Genomic DNA, 25,611 nt, shown 5'->3' with positions numbered 1-25,611 from the left:
TTCCCAGCCCTGTCATGCCGGGGTGACTCAGGCCCTGGTGCTGCAGGAGGTTTGTAGTGCCAAGGGGCCTCTTCAGCCCCGCTGCAGTTATGGTTCTTGCACAGCAGCACCATCCTGCTTCAAACCAGCTTGTGCAGTGGGGCTGCCCTGCAGAGGCTGCCTCCTCCCCCCCTCTTCCTGCGGCAGCGAGCGCCACTCTGCTGCTCTGTGCCTTGTCCTGGGTGCCCTTCCCTGCAGCCCCTGCCCAGCAAACCCAGTGCCACCAGGACATTCCCAGTGAAGAAGAATTGGGGGGTTTATTCTCACTTTCCCAGCCCTGGCTGCCTCCCAGGAGCTTGGTCTTGGAACACATCTGGTTGTGGCAGGTGGTGAGGGATGTGCACTCCCCCACTACCTTCTAGTGAGGACTGCAAACCACCATCAGTGCAAATCAGCACCATGAAAGCCAGAATTCCCTGGCTGGGGGCAGCTGGGGCCCAGCCCTGGGCTACGCCGCAGCCACAGCTTCGCTCTCAGCTCCAGTCCCTGGATTGAAGTTGCCAATCATGGGAGTTGTGGCATTTGCCCTGCAAAACCCAACAGCGACTCGTTGAGCCTTCTCAGAGATGGTCAGATCCTGGATGTGGGGAATCAGCGTCTGACCCCGCCACGTCCCAGTGTCGTGGGGAAATGGGCTGTGCAATTCCTGTAAATAAAAGTGAGACAAACTTTAGGCTGTTGTGTTGTTCCTGGAGGAGGTGGGGAGGCCTGAAGAGCCCGGGCTGTCTCCTCACAGCACACCCTGTGTCTCGCTTCCCAGCGCAGCTTTACCGACCTGCGGCCTGGAGAGCCAGCAGATGGGTTCTGAGCAGATGGGTTCTGAGCAGATGGGTTCTGTTTGAGCTGAGGCTGGGCCAAGCCCAGCCCTTTTTGCCAGTTGTGGGTGGGTTTCTCTTGTCTGGGGGGCAGAAGCCTCCCTGCTGTGGGCCGGGCGAGGAGGCGATGCTGGGCCAAGGGTCCTTCTGACCTTGTGGGAGCAGCCCTGGAGCTCCTGGAGCTGCAGCTCTGTGCAGGCTCCCGAGTTGCCAGGCCAGAGTCTGGGTCCAGGGTGCTGGGAAATGCTGGACCTGTCTGCTCTCCTCTGAGGCCTCCGGGTGCTGAGCCTGAGGCTGCAGCACGCATGTCGCTGGTGGCTGCAGGATGGGAGAGGCTGGGCCTGGCTCCCAGAGCCACTCGGTGGCATGAGGTGGGATGCCTGCCCAGGCTGGACACCTCAGGACAGGGCCCTGAGCACCCATCAGGCCCTTTTCCAGGGTGTGATGGAGAGCACCAACACCTCCCACAGTCCCAGCCCTGGGAGGGTGGTGGTGGTGGTGGGGGATCCCTGTGAACCCTGGCTAGAAAGGCTGTGCTGCTTTAAAAGGAGGGGTGGGGGTTGTTAAGTGGTGTGTCAAAGACACCAGTTAAGATGTTGCAAAAGCAATGTTTGGATGTGCTTCCCAGGCCCTGCACAAGGGCTTAGCCTTGGCCATGACCTTGAATGAGACTCGTGTTTCCTGGGCAAGCTGGAGAATAAAGAGGGCTCTGGGCTTGTTTATATTTTGAAAAAAAAAAAGAAAAGCCAATGTACCATGTTCCTGGGGAGGAGCCTCACCACTGGCCTGGAACATACAACAGCTGGAACACAGCAACGTGCCCGGGAGGAGGAGAGGAAAAAGCTGGAGCAGCCAGGACAGCATCAAGGAAACCAAACATCCAGAGATGAGACCTCACTGTTAGAAAACGAGACACATGTCATCAGGGATGGCTTTCATCACAGCTACTCAGGCTGGACCAGACCTGAGTGGGGTTTGGACCAGACCTGAGCAGGGTTTGGACCAGACCTGAGTGGGGTTTGGACCAGACCTGAGCAGGGTTTGGACGAGACCTGAGCAGGGTTTGGACCAGACCTGGGCAGGGTTTGTTTGAAGCAGCTCTGATGCAGACGGATGGTGAGAAAACCTGTTTGTGAAGGTGCCTCCACTGCCCCTCACTGCAGCCGTGTCCCAGGCTCAGGGAGGACCCCGTAGGTCTGATCAGCACCCCGCTCTTCCACTGATGCCAGGACAGGTGACAGAACGGGGGATGAAACTGCATCCTCACCTCTGTGTGACCTGCAGAGGAGAAAACACCCCATGGGGGGTGATACAGGTGGAGGAGGAAGAGCCAAAGGGGAGGTCGGCTGTGGAAGGGGGTGTGAGGGGTGTCAGTGAGTAACTGAGGTCCTGCCCAGGACAGAGGGGCTCCTTCCAGGTTCCCTGAGCCAGATCCGAGCACCAGAGCCCCTTTGCCTCAAACGAGGGTGGGTTGGAAGGCGGGTGGGAGGGCTCTGCCTGTCCCACAGCCTCCCGGGGGGGTCCTGCAGCTGCCTGGCGTCCCCCAGCCCCTCAAGGAGCCTCCCAAAGCCTCGGGTGTCCCACCCCCTTAGGGACCCCCACCCCCTCAGGGACCCCCAGCGCCCTCGTCCCGCCGCAGCCGGGCTGGCTCGGCTGCCGTACCGAAAGCGAAAGCCAACCCGGCCATGGCGGCAGCCCCGGACCTGCGGGAGGAGGCCAGCTGCTCCATCTGCCTGGATTTGTTCAGCTCCCCGGTGATGCTGGACTGTGGGCACAACTTCTGCCGGGCCTGCATCTCCCTGTGCTGGGCCCGGGCCGCCCCCTCCTGCCCGCAGTGCCGGGAGAGCTGCCCCAGCCGCAGCCTCCGGCCCAACCGCCCGCTGGGCAACATTGCGGAGCGGCTGAGGCGGCTGGGCCCGCCCGGGGAGGGAGAGGTGAGGGGAGGGTTGAGGCGAGGGGAGAGGGGCCAGGTGAGGGGAGAGGGGCCAGGTGAGGGGTGAGGTGAGGGGTGAGGTGAGGGGAGGGGAGAGGGGCCAGGTGAGGGGAGAGGTGAGGGGAGAGGTGAGGGGCCAGGTGAGGGGCCAGGTGAGGGGAGAGGTGAGGGGCCAGGTGAGGGGAGAGGAGAGGGGAGAGGTGAGGGGAGAGGTGAGGGGCCAGGTGAGGGGAGAGGAGAGGGGAGAGGTGAGGGGCCAGGTGAGGGGTGAGGGGTGAGGTGAGGGGCGAGGTGAGGGGTGAGGGGCCAGGCTGCCCCTCTGCTGGGGTGGGGTAGAAGCTGTGTGTGTGTGGAGGGATGGTGTCTGGAAGGGATCAACACTCCAGCTGCACCCCTGATGCTCTGATGGGGGTTGGGTTGGGTTTTTAGCCGTGTTCTTTCCCTTCCCCATGTTCTTCCTGAGGGCTGGGGGTCTGTGGGCAGCGCTGCGCTGCGCAGGTGACGTCATAAGTTCCGGCGCTGGTGGCTCCTCCGGTGTCCCGTGGTGTGTTACTGGCTGCCAGACCTGGGTGGGGAGAGTTGGTGCCCCCTGTCTTCAGCACTGTCATGCCCATCCCTGGTATGATTCTGATTTCTGGCATCCAAAGCCACAGGGACTCGATCCAGGTGGGGGTTGTTGTGGTTCCACACTGGGTGCCAGTGCTGAACTCGCTCACACCAGTACCCCGTTAGCTGGTTTTGGGGGTGTCCACTCTCCCAGACACAGCAGCTGGTGTTCAGGACCCCACACCCACTCGAGCAGCTGAGACCCCCCTCTGACTGCAGGAGCTGAGAGCAGAGCCTTGGAGTGCCCACTCCCCCCCATCTGACTTTAGGAGCTGCCACCAAATCCAGTGGCACCAGTCCCCCCAGAAACTGGCACTGTTGGTGGCAATCCCACCCATGGGATACAGAGAGATCACGCAAACAAGCAGTTAAGAAAGGATTTAATGAGCAGGTAGGATGGACAGTGGTGACCAGGCACAGGGCTGGGCCAGGGTTGTGCACTGAACATCTGCCCCTGGGGTCCCTTTCTGCTTGTTCCACCCCAGTCCCCATCCCCTGCATGTTCCCCCATCACTTCTCACAGTCCCACCGGCCCCTGTGACCATTCCAGTCCAGAGCCTGTGTGTGCCCAGCCCAGGGAATGGGCACACAGCATACATACAAGGTGTGTGTGTGGGGATGTTCCTCAAGGAAGTCTCTTCCTGCAGGAGCAAATCCAGTTGCAGCTGGAGAGCCTCAGGAGGGAGAAAGGAGAACTGGAGAAACAGCAAAGGAAGGAGCACCAGATCTGCCAGGACCAGCTGGTAGGTGCATGGTGCTACTGGGGAGAAGTTAATTGGGGGGTGGGATGGAGAAAAGTTGGCCTTTGGAGTTGGGACATGAAGTGGTCGTGTCCAGCTGCTGGTGCCCTGGGAGGCAGAGTCACGCTCCACACCAGAGAGCAAAGGTGGTGGATGTGTTGAGTTGCTGCCCATGGGTCTTCTCTCACCTGAGATGATTGTTTCTGCTCACAAAGGAAAAAGTGAAGGCAGAGCAACAGAAGGTTGTGCCTGAATTTAAGCAGCTACGACAGTTCCTGGAGGAACAGGAGGACCTGCTGCTGGCTCGGCTGGGACAGCTGGAGGAGCAGATTAAAACAAGACTCAAAGAAAACACTGCTAAATTCTCCAAGGAGATTGTTTACCTGGATGGCCTGATCAAGGAGAAGGAGAGCCAGCTGTCAGGACACCAGTCCCTGCAGGTGAGGTCTGCTGAGACACCAGCAAGTCAGAAACACCCGAGGGGCTCCCCTTACCTTGGGTATCTTACCTCCCACCCTTAACTTGCTGGAGTGTCTGTTGGGTGTGTGAGGGGAGTGTGAGGAACGTGTGTGCACTGAGCTGCTGCTCTCTGTCTCCCACCTAGGATGCTGCTGACACTTGGGGCAGGTATGTGTTGCTGTTTCCTTTACATCCTACTGCTGCCTTGGGGTTGCAAAGATTCCCACCCAGAACAGAGCTGGATGCCTCCCACACCAGGGATTCCCCACTGACGTCCCTGTTTCCATCTCCCAGAGGCTGAGGAACCATTTGACTCTGCCAGGAAAGTCCATCCTTGGGGAAATGTCAGAGAGGACATTGAATTTGTAGTGTTTTTGGTTGAAAGCCTGGTTGTCTTCTCCATGACCAATGTGTCACTAAGGCATAGAGGCTGGAGCATGGTGCCTTCAGCAGGTGGTTGTGAGGCAGGTTTGCTCTGAAGGAACAGGGTGATAGGGGCCACCTGTCACTCATCATCACTCATAATAGAGATTTAATTGGCAATTAGAGCATCAGGGTAGAGTTGTGACTCAGTTCTGTCTGTCTTCTTGTTGATGCTCTTGTGTTTGAAAACCAAACCCACTGGAATGAACTTTGTGGAGGGTGGTGATTCAATGGGCAAGGGGCCTCCAGCACCTGACTGACTTGAAGGAGGAATTGAAACGTGTCTTGTGTGACTCCAGGGGTGAGAGGGCAAAACTCCAGCAAAAGGAAGAGATGAGTAATGAGCTGAAGAAGGAGCCTGGCATCTGCTCAGAAAGAGCTCCCACGCTAGAGGAGACAGCAAGAAGCCCCCAAGGTACAAAGATGGGATCTCAGAGGAGAAGTGTCCTGGGGTGGGGAGAAGGGGTTAGTCAGTGCCCTGCAGGAAGGAGGGGAAGCTGAAGTCTTGGTGCAGTGTGTCCTGCCTTGGAGAGGTGTCCCAGCTGAAGTGGGAGGTGTTCCCACCCCCGGCTCTCTCAGTCTCCTGTTGCTTTTATTTCCCAGAATCACAAGGTTGGAAAAGACCTTTGAAGATCATCAAGTCCAACCATTCCCATCCTAAGCTAAACCAGATCCCTGAGCACCTCATCTCCCCTTTTTTTCCCCCCAGAAGAACAGCCAACACTTGTGTTGGTTCCCACCATCAGCTCTGGAGCCCACTAACGAATTCCTGTGCCTGTTCCAGCATCCTTTGTTACTGCCACAGCTCTTGCTCCAGACCTGTGCTGTGGCTGGAAGCAGGTCAGGGTCGGGAACTAGTCCCAGATGCCCCAGTATGCTGGAATGAGTCTCAGCCCATGCTCTCCTAACGAGGAGGTTTATCCCCAAAGGAGCAATTGAGATGACTGTCAGGCAGACCCTGGCCTCATGCAGAGTAAGTGAAGTGGGAAAGGACCTCTGGAGGCCTCTAGTCCAAACCTTTGCTCAAAGTGGGTACAGCTGGATGGGATCACTCTCTGTTTCCTCCAGTTGAGTCTGAATATTTCTAAAGACAAAGATCCCACAACTTCTCCAGCCACCTTGGTGACTCTATCACCATTTCCTGCTAGGTAGCTCCAAATTCCTTTTTGCTCCTGCTCCTTCTTGCAGCAATGGGAGAAGCTGATGAGCAGTGTGCACCAGGGAAGGATGGGTGCAGTATCTCTGCTCACCAGCTCCCTGCAGCTCCCCAGAGCTGGTCCCCACAAAGAAGCACCTCCTGGTGTTGGTGGTGTTATCCAGATGTCAGAGGTGAACTCCTGACTCCATCTCTTCCAGAGCCTTTGACAGCTGCCCCAGGGGAGGAAGTGGAGGAGTCCTGGGGACTGTACACAAGAGGTGAGTTCTGCTGGGGAGCCTCCTCCAGTTAACCCATCGCCAGGGATGCCACACGTGTGGCAAGTCCTCAAGGACTGTTGAACTCCTGTCTGTGGAGAGTAGGAATTGCCTCGTTGAGAGCAGAAATCCATGGGTTCCCCAGTCTTGGTCCTACCATTGGGTGATGCTCTGAAGCCTGAAACCTCCATGTATTAGTCCCTGCTGTTGGCCTGATACAATCCTTGTGTTAGTTTGGGAAAACACAAGTAAATATCAATCTTTTGGGGAAGTGCCAGCAGGATTTATGTCTCCAGAGGATTTTGTGGGTGGAATTACAATCATTGCTTGTAACAACTCAGCAAACCAAAGAATCCTTCAGAGTTCAGTTTGTTTCAGTGAGGCTCTTAGAGAGAATCTTCACATGTCTTGACTCTGGGCACAGAGCTGCTCCTCATTTTGAGCTTGGCACCTTCTAGAAGAGAAGTATTGCCAAGTTTCCACCCAAGCCAGGACCACACCTGGACCCAGCGTGGTCAGACCTTTCCCAGGACTGATCTCCTCCCCTTGTTCTTCCATCGTTCTGCTCTCTTGCAGTGACTGTGACTCTGGATCCAGACACAGCTCAGTCTCAGCTCATCTTGTCAGAAGATGGGAGGAGTGTGATGCAAGGAGCCCCTCAGCAGAGCCAGCTTGACAGCCCCAAGCGATTCCATCCATGGCCTTGTGTGCTGGGCTGTGAGGGATTCAACTCAGGGCGAGCGTGCTGGGAGGTAGAGGTGGTCTCTGGGTCATGCTGGGCTGTTGGGGTGGCCCTGGAGTCTGTGAAGAGGAAGGGGACGATTGACATGAGCCCTGTGGGGGGGATCTGGGGGGTGGGGCAGTATATGCAGACGTTCCAGGCTCTCACCTCCCCAGTTCCCACCCCTGTCCTTCCCCGCGTGGTGCCCCGGAGGGTGAGGGTCTGTCTGGACCATGCCAGGGGCCGGGTGATGTTTGTCAATGTGGACAGCAAGGCTGTGATCTTCACTTTCCTGCAAGACACCTTTGAGGGGGAGCGAGTCCACCCCTGGTTCTGGGTGGGTAAGGGGTCCCAACTCAAACTGTCCTGAGGCCTGAGGAGAACATGTCATCCCTCTGAGAAGGCTCTGTGGCCATCCTGCCCTCCTGCATCTCTGGCGAGTCCTCAGGGACTCCCATTGCTTACAGGTCTTCTGCCATCTCCATCAACCTTCTGCCTCAAGGACTGTTGAACTCCTGTCTGTGGAGAGTAGGAATTGCCTCGTTGAGAGCAGAAATCCCTGGGTTCCCCAGTCTTGGTCCTACCATTGGGTGATACTCTGAAGCCTGAAGCCTCCATGTATTAGTCCCAACTGTTGGCCTGATACAATCCTTGTGTTAGTTTGGGAAAACACAAGTAAATATCAATCTTTTGGGGAAGTGCCAGCAGGATTTATGTCTCCAGAGAATTTTCTGGGTGGAATTATAATCATTGCTTGTAACAACTCAGCAAACCAAAGAATCCTTCAGAGTTCAGTTTGTTTCAGTGAGGAAAGAAAATGCAGAGGTTTACATCTTTTCCAGCCAAAGAACCTGGAATTTGCTGGAGTTTAGGAAAAGGCTGTAGGAATTGCTGCTTTGAGACCTGCTGATGTGTAGAGCTGATGGGCTTGGTGGTGTTACATGGGAGAAGTGAAAAACAGGAATATCCAATATTGTATAAAACACCAATAAATAATCAAAGCTCCAACACTGGTCAAAGAAATGGCAACCAAAACCCCATCCCACAAGACCTTGCTGACACATCTCAGGGGCTTTCAGCCCGCTGGCTCCATCTCCTGGTGAAGAAGCTGACCTGTGAAAGGGAGTTTGGGGGGCTGGAGAGCAGGGGAAGGGTTCAAAGAATGGGGAGGAGAAATGATGCTACAACCACAGACTCCGAGTAGGATGTTTAATAGGAGAGGGGGGTGTTAGGAAAGAGCATCTGTGAAAGTCACAGCTCGCTGAGGGGTGAAGCCCACCCCTTCTCCTTGCCCTGTGGCCCATGGTGACCTGTTGAGTCAGGCTGTGGTGCTGCTGCAGGGTTTGATCCCAGCTCCTCCAGCCACAGATCCAGCTGCCCTCACACTTCAGCTGGGGGATATCACCTTCCTCCCGTTGTACACGTGGAGATGCAGAGCCCCAGCCTTGGCAGGGGGAAGCTCTCCCTGCTGTGTGGGCACCATGTCAGCTCTGGCACCAGGAGCTGAGGACAGGCTGGCTGGCTGAAGAGTTGGAGGTGTGGCCCTCATCTGCCAGGAACAAGCTAATGCTCTGGGGACTGGCTCTTGGGTGGTCCCCTGGGACTGCTGGTCCCCCAGCTGTGCAGAGCCCAGGTGCAGTGGGATGTCACCTGTCCCCTGGCTGTGCCAGAGAGGTTGGTGAACCCATCCCCTTGTGCCAGGACAGGGTGGCTGTGCCTGACCCAGCTCTGTGGCTCCTCCCAGCTACTGGAGCAGACTGAGACCAATTCCATTGCATCTACCCAACTGCCACCACAAAGGTGACAACTGGGTTTGCACTAAGAGGGTCCAACCAGCAACGTGGCTGGAGAAGAAGAAGAAATCTAGGCTGCACTCAGACACTGTTGCCCTTTGCCTCCATTCCCCTTTCCTCCTATGAACAGGAGAGGACAAAGCAAGGTCCCTGGGAGTGGGGACCACCCCACACCTTCTGCAGGTCTAGCATGTCCATTGAACACCATCTCCCCAGTTCTCCAAGTGGATCTACAGCTAGTAGGACATGCCAGGTGAAGAGTGGCTGAGCACTTGGGACTTGGCTCCTTTGGAGAGAAGGAGCCTGAGGGGCAACCTCACGGTGCTGCAGCTTTCTGAGGGGGTGGTGCTGATCTCTTCTCCCTGGGACAGAATGTCTGGGAATGGTTCAAAGCTGTGCCAGGGCTGCTTCAGGCTTAATATTAGGAGGCATTTTTTTCCCAGGAGGTTGGTCAGATACTTGACCAGAGGTGGGTGATGCCCCAAGGCTGTCAGTGTTTGACAGTGACCTTAATCACAAACTAACTTTTGGCCAAGCAGTTAGATGGTTGTGGTATGTCCCTTCCACCTCACCTAGTCTATGTGAGGAAAAAGAGACCTTCATGGGGAGAGATCAGGGAACAGTAGGTTGGATGGGACCCTGGGCAACCTTGTGTAGCTCCAGGCCTGGAGGTTGGTGGCCCTGCCTGTGGCAGGGGGGTTGGAGCTCTGTGATCCTTGGGGTCCCTTCCAACCCAGACCAGTCTGTGATTCCATGATACTATGACAGATCTGTGGGATCTGCCTTGTCTGTGGGCTTCAGGCTCTTCTCAATGCCTTGCTCACCTCCCATGGCTGCTCCTGTGGCTTTCAGTGTGCTCTGCTGGAGCAATGTCCTTAATGCCCATGTCAGTGAGGAGAGGCTGTGGCTGTGTGGAGCAGATAAGTGTTATCAGGGACTCCAGCAGCCAGCTATTTTTGGTTCATTTGGGGTTTTTTGGTTGGGTTTTTTAACTTAATATTTTTTTAAAGGTAACCATTAAGCTTAATTGAAAACAGCCAGAGACACTACTCCATCTTTTAAGGAGTTTGAACCTGCTGTATTTTTTCATGGCCTTAGACAGAGCTGTTCTGCACAGTGCCTTGGCACTCAATGCCACTTCTCTGCTCTGGGGCCACCGGGCACCAAGCTCCTCCACACACCAAATCCCCGTGCTCCATTGTCTCTGCAGTCCCAGCTGCAGGGTGAAGGGCGTGAAGGAGGCTCTTTGGTGTCATCCCTCCCCAAACCCTGCTGGTCCTCCTGCTCCATGGCCAGAGGAACCATGTGAGGGGGAGCTGGCAGGATGCACAACCCTCACAGTTCCCAGCTGATGGTGTTCATCTTTCCATTCTTCTTTCCCATCTCCCCACCCTCTCCCAACAGTGTCCCCCCCTACGTCAGGGGCACAGTGTGAGCCATGAGTCCATCCCCACCCAGAGCCACGGGCAAAGCCTGTCCCCAGGACATGGAGACAGGCAGAAAGCAAAGATCAGGGCTTTGTTGTCAGCATCAGCAAACACCACGTGCCCCTCTGTAAAGTCCAGGCAGACCTGGATGGTCCTGGGGAAGTCAGCAAGGTGCAGGGGAGTCCAGTCAGGGTCTGTGAACGCATGGTACTGTCCAAACCACTGCCCCACCGCCCAGATCCCCTCCTGGGGAGTAAACCTGAGGACACCCTTCCTCCTGACAGACTCCTGGGCCACCCCCACAGCCCACCAGTCCCCTCCATTGGCCACCTCCACCTCCCAGTAGTGTGTTCCTGTGGTGAAGCCTGGGCTGCCCAGCACGCACGGCTCCGTGTCAAAGCGCTCGGGGTTGTTGGGCAGCGGGATCCACTCGTTGCCTCGTCCCACACCCCGCAGGTCACCAGCCAGGATGAGGAAGGGGTTGGCGGTTTCTGGGTCCAGGGTCACGTCAGCTGGGGACACAGGAGGAGAAGCTGCTCAGGACAGGCAGCCCTGGGGCTGTGTCCAGGCTGCATCCACCCCAGTAAGAGAAGGAACAGGACAAGGTCACAGAGTCACCAGGTTGGAAAAGACCTTTAAGATCATCAAGTCCAACCATTCCCATCCTGTGCTAAACCAGATCCCTGAGCACCTCATTTACCCTTTTTTAAACACACCCAGGGAAGGTGACTCAGCCCCTCCTTGGGCAGCCTGTTCCCCAGCCCCACTGAACCTGCCCTTGAGGCTATTTCCCTGTCCAGAGATGCCCAACTCAGGGTGGGAAACCCCCTTGTACTGGACTGCAACACCCTCAGCCCTGCCCTGATTCTTCCCTTGCTCCTGATCCAGGAACTTCTGTGGGATTTCTGGCCAAGGAGGCCTCAGTTTCCTGGAGGAGGATGAGGCACCTGTCTGCCATGCAGACACCTGGACCTGAGCTTGGGTTGCTGCAAGAGTAAAACAGGCACATCTGGGCACAAACCAGTGCAGACAGGGATGGACATTACCCCAAACTCAATAACCTGTGGCCCCTGATTCCTGTTTTTTTCTATGGGCAAAGAAGGGAGTCAAGGATGATGGCTCAGGTGTCTTTGATGTTGGTGGTAGGTCTACAGCACTGGGTGTGTTGCAGCACAGGGGTGTTGCAGCTGCCAGGTCTCACACCCCACCTGAGACAAGCCCCAGCTCCTTTGACCCTCAATAGCTCTAAATTGCATTTTTTTCTCCTTGGAAAACAGTTGCCCCACCACCACTTTCCCCTCTAAAAACTCACCTTTTCCACTCATCTCCTCCACCTGGTTGCCTGGGGTGTCCCTCTCTTCATCCTCCATCCTGGATACCAGCAAGTCTGCAGAAAACCAGCAGTGGAGAGGCAGGATTCCCTGTGGGACGTGGAAACTGAGAGGCTCAGAGACCACTGAGAGAGGATAAAGCTGCAGCATTCAGGCATCTGCAGGCTGCCCCCAGGGGAGGAGGGCTTGCCTGGGTGTGAAGGGGTCCAATCTGCTCACCACTGCCCCGACCTTCTCAGCTCCCAGCTGCACAGCACCAGCACAGCATTCCCAGCTTCTTCCAGTGAGTGGATCAAAGCCAGGAGGGGCTGGATGGCCTGGAGAGCACAGCTGGGGAGCCAGCACCTCCTCCTCACCAGGGGGCAGGGGGGAAGCACGATGTTGGACCCCCCACTTCCACTCCTCCTCCCACACCCTGAGCCTGCCAGTGAGTGTGTGACCTCGTCTAACACTTGAACTGGGGAATTCCCTGCTGACACCCCTGTCCTGTTTGCATCACAGCCTCTGCCCCATCTTCCCTCCCTCTGGCCAGCTGTGGGTAGGTGATAAGAGCTGGAAGGGGCTGTATCTTCCCACAGCAAGGTGCTCACAGCCCCCCTGGGTCAGGAACATCCCAAGCACCCCCCAGCCCAGCAGGACATTCCCTGGGACACCAGCCATGCTCTTGGTGTCCAGGCTGGGTACTGTGATGAGGGAAGAGGTCTGGCCCCTTACAGATGTGTGGTGCTGTGGTGGGCTTCAGGGTGGAGATGTTTGGTTTGTGAGGCATGTGTTACCTCACTTGCTCAGCTGGTGGACAGGACAGTGGGTGCTGGGCTTTCCATCCCACCTCCTTGTTCTCCAGGCAGCTTTTCACGTGCCATGGGGTGATGGCCTCACCTTGCTTGTCGGGAACTTCACAGACCCTTGAGTGGCAGCACAGCCCCTTTGTCCCCCTGGTTCTTCTGACCCCCCCCATGGGTCCCTCCACAGCAGCTTGAGCTGTGCTGCAGACATGCAGCACTCAGGGGCTCGTGCCACAGGCTTTGCACACTCGTGTGCCCCAGACACCAGCACGGACCTGATGCTCCTCCTGAACCTGGAGACTCCTGGACACATGGACTGTCTTTCACCCACCAGCAGGCCCTTTTATACCCTTTTCTGCCTGCCCCCACCTTGTCCTCCCCGATTCCTTTCCACAGCAGATACCTTTAGCTGTTCACATCCTTCCACTGACACCCCACAGCATCTGGGATCCCCTTTGCACCCCGACAGTCACAGAAGCCAGGCTGACCTTCCCAGAATGATGCCAGAGCCCAGGAATTAGCAGGTGCCATGAGGTTGGTTTGGTATCCTTACCTCTGCCACCACTTCTTGGCCAGCTCTGCCTCTCCATACACTTCATTTGTCTCCTTCCCTTGTCCCTTTTGGGAAGGTCTCTGGTTGGGTGCCTTCACCCAAGATGAAGCTCTCAGCTCTACCTGCTCCCACACTCCTGCCTGGGGACCAGGATGAGCTGAGCACCCTGGGGGGGAGCTGCCTTCTGACACACCCCAGCTTTCCCTGAACAAACCATCCTTGATGGACTTGCCCTTTAGCCTGGGGTGGGGGGATTTGCTTTTAAGCTATTTTTAAGCTAGTGCTGGGCGTAGCTCACAGCCCTGCGTGGCCTCTGGCTGTGAATCCTGACTCCATCACCTCCCTCCTTCCTGCTGCTGCTCTCCTGACCTTTTCCTGGGGCGCATGCAAACCGCTGTCAGTATCCATCCCCTCCCAATTCCGGGAAGGCTGCATGGGAGGATGCTGCATTCCCCAGCCCTGGAGGGTGTCTGTGCCAGGGCTGTGCCTGGGGATGCTGCTGGGAAAGCGTTTCCAGAGCAAAAGCATTGCCAGAAAATCACCCAGAGACTTTCGCTTTGGAGCAGGGGAGGAGGAAGCCCAGTGGCACGCTGGGACAGGGGGTGACGTCTTTTGCTTGATTTCAGACAGGGAAATGCTTCGCTCAGATGGGAGTGACCCCTCTGGAAACGCAGGGTGACAGCCCAGCCCAAGCCCAGAGCCCATAGCAGAGCTTGGGACCCCCAGGTATGTCAGCGCCTCTCGGAGAGTCCTCAACAAGCCGGGACTGAGTCAGCGAGCGATGGAGTTGGGGTGGTGGGAGGGGCGGCAGAGGGGGCAGAGCAGGGCCAGGTCCCATCTTGCCTGGGTTTTGGTTGTTTGGTTAAATCTCCCCCTCTCAGTGTGGTGGCAGCCATGTGGCACCAACCGAGTCCCACGTTTGTCCCGGGGAGGAGCACATGGACCTGGCTCCGTGTGCACCGGGTCTGGGTTTCTCTGCAGCTTCCCCTCTCTAGGGCTGGCTAAGAAAAGCAACAGCTCCCTATTGAAACCACTGCCGTTGCCCTGGAACTAGAGGAGATGCTGCAGCTTGTCCTTTGTTTCCCCCTTTGTTTAAAAGTCAGTTAATTCTTTCTCTCTCCTTCCTTCCTTCCTTCCTTCCTTCCTTCCTTCCTTCCTTTCTTCCTTCCTTTTCTTTCTTTCTTTCTTTCTTTCTTTCTTTCTTTCTTTCTTTCTTTCTTTCTTTCTTTCTTTCTTTCTTTCTTTCTTTCTTTCTTTCTTTCTTTCTTTCTTTCTTTCTTTCTTTCTTTCTTTCTTTCTTTCTTTCTTTCTTTCTTTCTTTCTTTCTTTCTCTCTCTTTCTCTCTTTCTCTCTTTCTCTCTTTCTCTCTTTCTCTCTTTCTCTCTTTCTCTCTTTCTCTCTTTCTCTCTCTCTTTCTCTCTTTCTCTCTTTCTCTCTTTCTCTCTTTCTCTCTCTCTTTCTCTTTCTCTCTCTCTTTCTCTTTCTCTCTCTCTTTTTCTCTCTTTCTCTTTCTCTCTTTGTCTCTTTTTCTCTTTCTCTCTTTCTCTCTCTTTCTCCTTCTCTCTTTCTCTCTTTCTCTCTTTCTCTCTTTCTCTCTCTTTCTCTCTTTCCCTCTCTCTTTCTCTCTCTCTTTCTCTCTCTCTTTCTCTCTCTCTTTCTCTCTCTTTCTCTCTTTCTCTCCTCTCCTTCTCTCTCTTTCTCCCTCCCTCCCTCCTTCCCTTCCTTCCCTCTTTCCTTCTCTCCTTGCCTGCCTGTATGCCCTTGTTTTTCCTCCCTTTTGCCCTTTCCCTCCTCTCCTCTGTCTCCAGGTTGTGCACCATGAAGAGGATGCTGCCCAGTTCCCACCTCCACTGCTCTCTGCCGGCTTGTATCATTTATGGTTTAGTTCTCCAACTTCACGAGCTTCAGGCAGGTAGGGATCCCTCTGGTCCTCACTCATCCCTGAGGCATTGTCCAGCCTGGATAACTTCCTGGCTGCCACTGCAGCTCCCCCCTGTGAACACAGAGCAGGATCACACCAGCATCCCCCTGGATCCTGGCATATTCCCCAGCACAGGCACTCGCACAACCTTGCTCAGCTCAGGAATGATGCTGCCAAGTTCATCTCAGTTTTCTGCCATTTCCCAGCATGTTCTCACTTTACTGGGCACACTGGACCTTTTGCAGAATTCAATCAAGGGAAAAATGTAAAAATAAATAAATTTAAATATTCTGGGCTCTTTCTCTGTTCCAGTGCTGACCTGAAGCAGCTTCTGCAAGGCAGCCCTGGCAAAGGGATGCAGCACAACAGCTGGCTCAACACTTACCTTGCCAAAGAAAAAAAGGTTGATTTGCTTTTGGTTTCCTTCCACCAGAAACCACTTTCCCTGGGAGGCTGGTGGCCAGATTATTAATAGATAATATTAGAAATTATATCGGTATAATACATAATATATCATATATTTCTAACTATTTTAGAAATATAGACATTTCTAACTATATTAGAGATATATACCTATTATTGCTATAAATATAGTATAAAGATATATAAATATATATTATAAATAGATAACATATAACTTATATATTTATAATATATTAATTTTTATATATATTTTTAATGAATTCCTAGGTGCCCAGAGCCCCTGATATTTTTATGTAGGTGCAAATAGCTGAGGATATTTGAGTTCCCCACAGCCTGCTTTCCTTAGACAACCACCCAGACACCATCCAGCTGCTTCCTTCCTTCCTCACTCTGCTTTCCCCCTGCCCTGAGCAGCACGGGCAGCTCTTGAGAACAAACCACCGTTTAGTGAGCTGCAGAGATTTCAGGCACAGGGAAGATGAGGAAGTGGCCAAGGCCCCAGCCCACTCCTTGGTCCCTCCCCTGAATGTCACATCCCCCCAGCACCCTCACGCTCCCTGTGGATGTGGCAGAGCCTCATCCACCCCTCAGCTCAGTCACCAGGGAAAATTCACTGTTATTTCTTCTTCCCTCTGGGTTTTTTTTTTCCTCCCAGCTCCGTTCAACGTGACAGGACCCGCCGGCCCCGTCACCGTGGCTGTGGGGGAGGACGTGGTGTTGCCTTGTCGCTTCTCCCCAGCCCAGCGTGTGCAGGGTGTGGAGGTGACTTGGTTTCGGGAGCACTTCTCCCCCTTCGTGCATCGCTACAGAGGGGGTCAGGACCAGTATGGGGAGCAGATGCTTCACTACCAAGGGCGCACGGAGCTGCTGAAGGGCGGCCTGGCCAAGGGCAGCGTGGACTTGAAACTGTTCCGTGTCCAAATATCCGACAGAGGGAATTACACCTGCTTTGTCCACTACCACTCAGATTACGATGAGACTGTGGTGGAGCTGAAGGTGACAGGTCTGTAGTCCATGTCCCTGGTACCTGGGTGGCAGCAGGGACAGGGAGGGGATTGTCCCTCTCTGCTCTGCCCTCCTGAGGCCCCAGCTGGAGTCCTGTGTCCAGAGCTGGGGCCCCAACAAAAGAAAGATGTGGAACTGTTGGAGAGGGGTCAGAGGAGCCACAGAGATGATCAGAGGGCTGGAGCAGCTCCCCTATGGAGAGAGGCTGAGGGAGCTGGGCTGGTTCAGCCTGGAGAAGAGAAGGCTGTGGGGGGACCTCATTGCAGCCTCCCGGTCCCTGGAGGGAGCAGAGGAACAGGAGGGGAATCAGCTTGTTCAAAGGGAGATAATGGCAGAACAAGGGGGATGGAGTGAAGCTGAAGGAGGGGAGGGTTAGATGAGATCTTAGGGGGAAGTTCTTTCCAGAGAGAGTGGTGAGGGGCTGGAACAAGCTGCCCAGAGAGGGGGTGGGTGCCCCATCCCTGGGGGTGTTCAAGGCCAGGTTGGATGGGGCCCTGGGCAACCTTGTGTAGCTCCAGGCCTGGAGGTTGGTGTCCCTGCCTGTGGCAGGGGGGTTGGAGCTCTGTGATCCTTGGGGTTCCTTCCAAACCAGCCCAGTCTATGATTCTATACCTCTAATTTACTTGTTCAGAGCCAGTGCTCTTCTTCATGTACTTTTCCCCAGCAGCAGTTTCTGATGGTTGCTTTGAAAATAGGGTTTTTTCCGTGGTTGAAAATACCAAAAATGCCTGAGAGCAATACAATTTCCTGCCTAGCAGTCAGAAGGAGCTCTGAGATATGCTACCTGCTTCAGAAGCAGTCCTGATCTCCTTCTCTTCATGTAAGTGGGGGCACAAAAAAAAAAGGGGGTCAGGTAATCCAGTAAGACAGTCTTGGTTTGTGCTTCTGTATTTTAATGCCCATGCCTGCAGATTGTTCTGCTGTGGTAGTAACCTCCAGATCTTTGAGTTATGGGTAAAAAACCTGCATTCCTGACATTAGAAAAGAAATTTTACTGAAAGAGTTGTCAGGGCTGGAACAGGCTGCCCAGGGAGGGGCTGAGTCACCTTCCCTGGGGATGTTTAAAAAAGGGGAGATGAGGTGCTCAGGGATCTGGTTTAGCACAGGATGGGAATAGTTGGACTCGATGAGCTTCAAAGGTCTTTTCCAACCTGGGGATTCTGTGATTCTGTGGCTCTTGGTGATGCCTTAACTCCCCCACCCCAAATTGTCTATGTCAAACAGACAACTTCTTTCAGGGAAAGGAGCAGCCAGGACACCTTCTCCCCTGATATCCAGCGCTCCAGCATCACATGGGGGGTCTCTTGTTTTCCCACAGCCAGCGGCTCTGCCCCGCTCATCGTGCTGGAGCACTACCAGGACGGGGGCATCCGGGTGGCCTGTCGCTCACAGGGCTGGTACCCGCAGCCCCGGGTGCTGTGGCAGGATCCCGAGGGGCGGCATCTCCCATCCCTCCTGGAAAGCGACACCCAAACCGAGAGCGGCCTCTTCGCAGTGGAAAGCAGCATCATCCTCACCAGGGCTGCCAACCAAAGACTCTCCTGCTCTGTCGGACACGATCCACAGCGCCAAGGGCAGGGATCAGCTTTTTACATATCAGGTGAGAGGGGGATGAGGGCATCGCCCTGAGAACGGTCCTGGTGGGGCTGCACGTGGGAAGCCAGGAGGGCAGAACATCTTCATGAGTGTTCTACCATCAGGTGATGCCTTGGAAAGCTGGAATCAAACCTCAGGGTTCAGGGAAGGTGAGAAAGATCCCAAAAGTCTTGAAGAGAAAGGTCTTGGCAAGACAAGGGGGATGGATTAAAGCTGAAGGAGGGGAGGTTTAAATTAGATAATTAGGGGGAAGTTCTTTCCAGAGAGAGTGGTGAGGGGCTGGAAGGGGCTGCCCAGAGAGGGGGTGGGTGTCTCATCCCTGGGGGTGTTCAAGCCTTGGTGACTGTTAAGCAGGGACCCTTCACTGCAGTGCTGGGCACACAGGGCATCGCTCCTCCCAATGTGTGTCCCATTAAAGCCAAATTCCTCATGTTTATACAGATAAACTCTACCTATTCATTATAATTTCTAAGAAAAGGCAGGGTTATGCAAATTATTCCTAAGAAGTCATTTATATTAACTCCTCCCAGACAGAGCATGCTCAGGGACACTTAGGAGGTCTCCCAGTGGTCTTCAGGGATGAAGGCTGGATGTCTTCCTCACTCTCAGCACACGCTCTTAATGTTTCTTCTCCATGGCCACCTGAGCTCAAAACACATTACTGCACAAACTAGTTAGGAACATCTTTTCACTGAAAACAAGATATACTCTGTCTCTTAATTGGTCTTAGTCTCATTATTAATGACTCCCCTATCTCCACTCTCTCTGGTTTCAAGGCTGTTGCACTGTTTTGGCTGAGTTTTGGAGCCACTTTCATGAAACAGCTCATCTGATTACAGCCAAATTCTGCTAAAATCCAAACCTAATCTATGCTTAAAAACACCCAAATATTGTCTGTTCTAAACCACACAAATTCTTCTTCTTCAAGGCTGTTGCACTGCTCTGGCTCAGTTTTGTAGCTGCTCTCACAAAGCAGCTCACCCAGTTACAGCCATTTTCTCCTAAAATCCAAAACTGATCTATTCTTAAACCCATGAAAATCCTTCTATTAAAGTTATATTAATTGTCTCTTAAGCTACACCTGCATCAATCGATTCAGTATGATTCCATTTCATTGCACCAGGTGCACCGAGTGACTCTTGCCTTGGTGTTTGTGTGGGTGTGCTGCCAAACCTGCCTCAAAGCAGGGCTTTAGGGGAGGAAAAAAAGGACAACCACCCTTGGTGTAGCAGTTTCTGTAGGCACTGGGGTTAAACACAAGCAGTCATAACACTGGAACCAAACAAACCAAGGAGAAACCAGCCCCTGCCCTTAGTCTCACCCACTGTGAAATCCCTGTCCTACTGGTTTGATACAAGAAATAAACTGTCACATCCCCTTTTCAGCATCTTCAAGGATTGGGTTTTTTTTTTCCTTGGATCACAAGAACACTCATTTTTTACCAGAAGATTGATTTGGGTGGGTGAATAGATTGGAACTAAGATGTGATGGGGAACTGGACTGACTGTACACCACACTGCACCCCAGTGCCAAGAGCTTTTCAGCTGGGTTCTGCTCCTTGTTTGGTTTGGGAATGAACAATTCTGGGCAACTTTGTCTCCCTGGGCAGGGGGGCTGTACCTTTCTCCTGGTTCCACTGCTCTGCACTGAACTGTTGCTGTTGATGGGTATGTTACTGATCCTATGTTGCCCAATAGAATATGGTAATTTTTTCTCTGAGAGAGAAGAAAACAAGATTTAACTAGAAATAATTTGGTTAGAAATCAATTTGCCCTTAAAAAAATCCCCCCCAATGCATGCAGATCAACCCCCATCAGACTCAGACTAAGTGCTAAATTCCCCAAATGGATTATTAGTTTTTTAAAATGTTCTTTTTATCAGTTTGTGGAATACACCAGGAGCTGATTTTCACTCTCAGTGGGATTCAGACATGCTTGGGATGGGATTGTATGGAACAGGAATAATCTGCTTCCTTTGCCTCCTTGCAGAATAACCAAATCCCTGGGGGGGATTTTATTTTTCAGATCCCTTTTTCCAAAATGCCCATCCTTGGATGACTGCCCTGGGTGTGGTGCTGGTTGCTGTGGCTGCTCTCCTTGTTATCATTGTTTATCTCTTTAAAATGAAAGGTATCATCCTGGCGTGGTGGTTGGGGAAGGGGGGGAAGGTGTCCCAGCAGCCACCTCTGGGTTTGATGGGTGAGGGGGTTTGAGAACTTCTGGGATTGTCCTGGAGTCTTGTCCAGGGGTCTCAGACACACATATGGGGCCAGGGAACGTAAAGACCCAGGGGGTTAATTTGTGGAAAGAAAAAAAAAACCCTTGTTTTTCCAACAAAAATGGTGGCAAAGAAGGAGGAAGGTTGGAAAGCAGCATGAGCTGTGCCTCTGCCCCAGCCATGAGTGGGTTCTACGCACAGAAATGGGGCAATAATTTACCTGGCCCTGAGAAGAGAAATAAATGGGACTTCTGGTGGCCTGGCAGGGCTTTGTCCCACCCTGAAAACCCCTGTGGGATAAATAAAAGAGTAATAAAGGAAACTAATTTCCTCTATTTATTCCCAAAAGGAGGTGTAGTGATGGGTTGTGCAGACCCCACAGCCCATCTGCAAGTGGGTGTAACTCTGGTTGTGGGTGAATGGGTGCTCTTTGGAAGGGATGCTTCTCTAAAACAATTTGTGCTCCTTTCTCTCCTTCACAGGGAAGCAGGAGAAAAGAATAGGTAAGTTTTACTTTGCATTTTCCCAGAAAATGGAGAATTCCCTCAAATGGAAGAATTCATGGAGCATGTTTCTGGGGGGTGGGGGCAGGGGGGTGGGGGGGGAGAAGAAACTTCTCCAGCTGCCACAGAAAATTGTGACATCAATTTATGAAATCATGAAGTGATGAAATGTTGTTGTAATTTTTAAGGAACCCAAAGAAAGAGCGAACAAACCTTGTACCAACAGAGAACTTGAGTTTTCAAAGGGCTCTTAAGGTTCTTCCCATAGCTGGAGGAAGTTTTGGGGTAGCGCTTTGCAGGGGCCTCAGCTCTGGCTCAGCACTAAGCAGGATGGTTCTGTAGCACTGGGGGTGAAATTTAACCCCATCCTGCCCCTAGGAGCTGCAGACCTGCCCCTTCACCTCTGAACTGGAGCTGGAGACCCGAGTGAGATCTCCAGCACTGGACTCTGCCCAGGGGAGAGTGAGAAAGATCCCCAAAAGTCTTGAAGAGAAAGATCTTGGCAAGACAAGGGGATGGATTAAAGCTGGAGGGGAGGGTGAGATGAGATTTTAGGGGGAAGTTCTTTGCAGAGAGAGTGGTGAGGGGCTGGAACAGGCTGCCCAGAGAGGGGGTGGGTGCCCCATCCCTGGGGGTGTTCAAGGCCAGGTTGGATGGGGCCTCCAGGCCTGGAGGTTGGTGGCCCTGCCTGTGGCAGGGGGGTTGGAGCTCTGTGATCCTTGGGATCCCTTCCAACCCAGCCCAGTCTATGATTCTATGATCTTAAGGAAGTCCTGAGCTGAGGAGCAACTTCACCCTCCTCCTCACCCCCAGCAAGTGCACCAGGTAGAAAGGAATTGGCTTTGGTGGTGACGCTCTCTCCTGGTTTTGCCTTCCAGCGATGCAAGAGGCAGCACTGCGTAAGTCTCACTCCCCTCTTCCTGGTGACATCCCCTGTGAAAACATTCAGACTTCTTTTTCTTTCTCCTCTCATTCCACCTGATTGCTCTTTCCAGGCAGATGCTTTACACCTCCCTCCCCCTTCCCCCTTCTAATGTGAAAATCCCCTCTGAAAAGCCATTAGGAGTTTTTCCCTGAGTGGCTGCCAGTGCTTTTTAACACTTATTTTAATTTAAGTCATGAAATAGTGTTGTTTCTCAGAGAAATATTATGGAGAATACTGAAAGTACAAAGAAATACTGAAAAAGTATTGTTTTTCAGAGGAAATATTAAGGAAACCTAAGCTGTTGAGAATTTTCTGAGGGGAGTGTAGATTCTTTGATTAACAAACACTTAACAAAAAAGAAACCCCAAAAGGGCTTAAATAGGGTGTATATTTCTGTTTGGTTTTCACTTACTTGCTTGTAGCTCATGGGATTTCCAAGAAATATTCCCCTGGCCATTAAAAATGAGCTCTTGCTACATCAGTGCCAATGCAGGGGGATGTAAATGATGTGGAAAATGAAGGGAAGGTCCCTCAGGAATCATGAGCACCCTGGCAATCAGAGTGTGAAGTATTATATAATACATATATGTGTATTATATAATACATATATAATATATATAATATATTATATATATTAATTATATTATATTATTTTATATATTATATATTATATATTATATAAGTATTATATAATACATATATATTATATATGTATATATACAATACATATATATTATATATATTATATATGTATTATATAATACTTCACACACACAATATCATATATATATATATATACTTATATAATACACTAGTATTGACCCCCTTCTGCAGCCTCTCCCCCCGACCCTGTGTGGTCCTGTAGCTGGGTCCCAGTAACCTGTGTTTCTGTTTGTTGTTCAGGGCAATGTGGTGCACAAATTGGTGAGTCTTCTTCTCCTGACAAAGGGCTTTTTACAGAGTCTGTAGAGGGTGGGGGCTTGGGGGAAGGGGATGGTTGTGTTGGGGTTTGTTTTCATTTTCGTTTCTAAAATGGGAAGTGAAGCAAGAAGGGGGATGGGGGAGAGGGGAGAGGGGGGGAAATGAGAGAGTGAATCTGAAAATCCAAACATCTGAGATCATTGAAGATGGTGTGTGATTGTTTAAGAGGAGTGTGGCCAGCAGGTCACAGGAGGGGATCCTCCCCCTCTGCTCTGCCCTGGTCAGGCCCCACCTGGAGTGTTGTGTCCAGTGCTGGGCTCCCTGGGATAAAAGAGACAGGGATCTCCTGGAGAGAGTCCAGAGGAGGCTATGGAGATGCTGAAGGGCCTGGAGCATCTCCCCTGTGAGGAAAGGCTGAGTGACCTGGGGCTGTTCAGCCTGGAGAAAAGAAGACTAAGGGGGGGACCTTATTAATGTTTATCAATATCTTCAGTATGGGATGCAGGGGGGAATGGGCAGCCCCTTCTCAGTGTCTGTGGGGACAGGACAAGGGGCAATGGCTGCAAGTTGGAGCACAGGAAGTTCTGCACCAACATGGGGAAGAACTTGTCCCCAGTGAGGGTGAGGGAGCCCTGGGACAGGCTGCCCAGGGGGTGTGGAGTCTCCTCTGGAGAGATTCCATCCCCATCTGGACACCGACCTGTGTGACCTGTCCCAGGGAGCTGCTTTGGCAGGGGGTTGGACCTGATGGGCTCTGGAGGTTGGACAGGATGAGCCCTGTGACTCTGTGATGTTGTGTCTGGGGTTGGGGACGGGTGACTGCTGGTCCCTCGTAGGCAAAAGACCTTCTCCTCCCCTGGAGTTGAGCATCACCACCCGCACCATCCCCTGCAGAGCTCCAGGCTGGGCTGGGAGAGGGCTTTGTGTTGCCAAGAGTTGGCAGAAACCTGCCCTCATGCATGTGCCAGCAGTTGTGGGAGAGGGTCTATCCAGATCGATACCCCACAGCCCCCTTGTGCTAATTAATCTTCTTTTTTCAGAGAAACAAGCTGAAGAACTTGGTGAGTATTTGCCTCCTTCCTACTCAAGAGACTTTTCAGTTGGGCCAATTTCTCCCCTGGGATTTGCATGAATGTCCTGGGTTTGGTTTTCCTTTGGGAAAAGAGGAAGCAGCAAATCCTGAACTCACTGCAGAAACATTTTCCTTTGCTCCCTTTGTGTTTTTTAGCTATTCCCCAAAATTCTTCTGTACTAAGAAGAACTCTCTTTCGGTGTTCAAAGAAAGTGCAACCAGACCACTAATATATGTCTGAATTGGGACAGGCAGGGCAGTGTTTTTTCCATCTTTCCAGATAAAAACTCCTGTGTGGAGCCAGGAGTTGGACTTGATGGTCCTTATGGGTCCTTTACAACTCAGGAGATTCTGTGATTATACAGTTATAATGTGGCTGGACATGGAAGTTTAGAAGCCACACACCATCAGATGACCTTTCACAAGTACAGCAACAACTCAGGAAGTGTCTGATCACCTCTCACCTGGGTTTTTAATGATTTGTTTTTAAAGCATGGAGAAGATACGCGGTGCCTATAGAAGAAGGTAACTCAAGTTTGGTCTTTCAGTGTGCTGAATTATCTTTGTTGCTTTAATCTCCTTTCCTGGTAGTTCCCCTCCTACAGTGATGCTGGTGGGACCAGGGATGCTTCTGCCAACCCTTGCTTCACAGGGGGACACATAACCCCTTGTTCATTTGGTGCATGCCCCAGTTTCTGGCAAACTTGGAGAGTCCTGGTCCCCAGCGAGCAGTGCTGGCTGTGTCTCAGAGCCATGGGGACCGCTTCAGCCTGGAGATCTGTGGCTGATCCTCTTCCCTCTCTGCTTGGTGTCATCTTTCTGCTTCATATTCTGTTCCTTGCACTAACGGAGTCTCCTTGTGCAGCTTCCCATGCCAGCCTGCCAGCTACTGCTTGCACCTTCCCTATTCCTCCTTAGGCAGCTCCAGGGAAGATCTCTCCTGGGGTGAGCTCTGCCCTGACACCTTGCCTCCTCTATCCTGCAGTGACGGTGGTCCTGGACCCAGACACAGCCCACTGTGACCTTGTCCTGTCTGATGACTGCAAAAGTGTGAAACGAGAAGACAGGAGGCAGGAGATTCCTGACATCCCCATGAGATTTAACCCCTGGCGCTGCGTGCTGGGCCGGGAAGGCTTCACCTCAGGGAGACACTACTGGGAGGTGGAGGCGGTGGATGGAGGGGGCTGGACTGTGGGGGTTTCTAGGGAAGATGTGAAAAGGAAGGGTGAGATTGAGTTTACACCAGAGGAGGGGATCTGGGCAGTGGGGCAGTGGGCAGGGCATTTCCAAGCTCTCACGTCCCCTGACCGCACTCTGCTGCCTGAAATCCAGACTCCCAAGCGGATCCGGGTCTCTCTGGATTATGAGGAGGGAAGGGTGACCTTTTTCAGTGTGGATGAGGAGATTCCTATCTTCACATTTCCACTGGCATCGTTTGAAGGTGTGAGAGTCTACCCTTGGGTCTGGCTGGGTCCTGGGACATGGCTCAAAATGTGGCCCTGATGAAGGGGAGGGAGCAGGCAAAGGCTTTTCTTAGGGGACTGCAGGAGGTTCCACTCGCAGAAGGATTGAGGTTGGAAGGAATCTGAGGAGGTTTCTCTTGCAACCTGCTGCTCACAGCAGGGTTAATCGTGAGGCTTCCTTAGGTGTCTTTGGACCTGGTTCAGATGAACTGTGTTGCATCTCTGAGGGTGGAGACCTCCTTGCCTCTCTGGACCTCTGTCAAGGGGAAGAATTAACCCTTAATGCTTGGTCAGAGTTCCCCCCATGGCATCGTGTGATGTTGCCTCCCACTCTCACTCTCTACCTGTTGAAGACTTCCACTGAAAAGACACTCCAGCAACAGGGAGCTGGAGTGGGAAAGCTGCTCTTTAATGTACAGAATAAAGTTACTACAGTGGGATTTGCCTGATGTGTCAGCACCAAGTGTCCGTGCCTGAGGTGCTGTCCCCACCTCCTTTTAGCCTGTGGGAAGTTGCAAAATGGGTCA

General features: G+C 52.8%; 3 protein-coding genes across 3 annotated transcripts; 2 read left to right on the top strand and 1 right to left on the bottom strand.

Moving 5' to 3' along the window:
* Nucleotides 1-2,539: 2,539 nt before the first annotated feature.
* Nucleotides 2,540-8,127, top strand: LOC311201978 (E3 ubiquitin-protein ligase TRIM11-like; the record flags this gene model as incomplete). The annotated part of the gene is made up of 7 exons (XM_084276486.1): nucleotides 2,540-2,788; nucleotides 3,719-3,784; nucleotides 4,041-4,136; nucleotides 4,349-4,573; nucleotides 5,286-5,430; nucleotides 6,372-6,431; nucleotides 7,005-8,127. The coding sequence occupies 7 exons, from the start codon at nucleotides 2,540-2,542 to the stop codon at nucleotides 7,517-7,519; spliced, it is 1,356 nt and encodes a 451-aa protein (XP_084132612.1). The 3' UTR covers nucleotides 7,520-8,127.
* A 1,899-nt stretch (nucleotides 8,128-10,026) lies between these two features.
* On the bottom strand, nucleotides 10,027-11,899 carry LOC311201984 (E3 ubiquitin-protein ligase TRIM7-like). Its single transcript, XM_084276494.1, has 2 exons — nucleotides 11,682-11,899; nucleotides 10,027-10,881 (listed from the first exon to the last, which is right to left on the bottom strand). The coding sequence occupies exons 1-2, from the start codon at nucleotides 11,848-11,850 to the stop codon at nucleotides 10,361-10,363; spliced, it is 690 nt and encodes a 229-aa protein (XP_084132620.1). The 5' UTR covers nucleotides 11,851-11,899; the 3' UTR covers nucleotides 10,027-10,360.
* A 2,966-nt stretch (nucleotides 11,900-14,865) lies between these two features.
* Nucleotides 14,866-25,515, top strand: LOC311201710 (butyrophilin subfamily 1 member A1-like; the record flags this gene model as incomplete). Its single annotated transcript, XM_084276137.1, has 9 exons — nucleotides 14,866-14,950; nucleotides 16,038-16,389; nucleotides 17,710-17,987; nucleotides 20,008-20,112; nucleotides 20,683-20,703; nucleotides 21,582-21,602; nucleotides 23,590-23,679; nucleotides 24,114-24,146; nucleotides 24,607-25,515. 9 exons carry the CDS (start codon nucleotides 14,866-14,868, stop codon nucleotides 25,122-25,124), a joined length of 1,503 nt encoding a protein of 500 aa, XP_084132263.1. The 3' UTR covers nucleotides 25,125-25,515.
* Between the last annotated feature and the right edge of the window lie 96 nt (nucleotides 25,516-25,611).

The sequence above is a fragment of the Gallinula chloropus genome, assembly GCF_964237585.1.
Source record: "Gallinula chloropus genome assembly, chromosome: 28".
Lineage (NCBI taxonomy): Eukaryota > Metazoa > Chordata > Aves > Gruiformes > Rallidae > Gallinula > Gallinula chloropus.
The sequence above is the reverse complement of the archived record's forward strand: the minus strand, read 5'-3'. Positions and strand labels throughout refer to the sequence as shown.

Bases quoted from the DNA above. Each gene is read 5' to 3' on its own strand.
- LOC311201984 (XM_084276494.1), bottom strand. From the start codon at position 11,850: ATGCTGCAGCTTTATCCTCTCTCAGTGGTCTCTGAGCCTCTCAGTTTC. The intron at 10,882-11,681 runs GTGAGTTTTTAG...CTGTGTCCCCAG, and splicing joins GGAGGAGATGAGTGGAAAAG to CTGACGTGACCCTGGACCCA.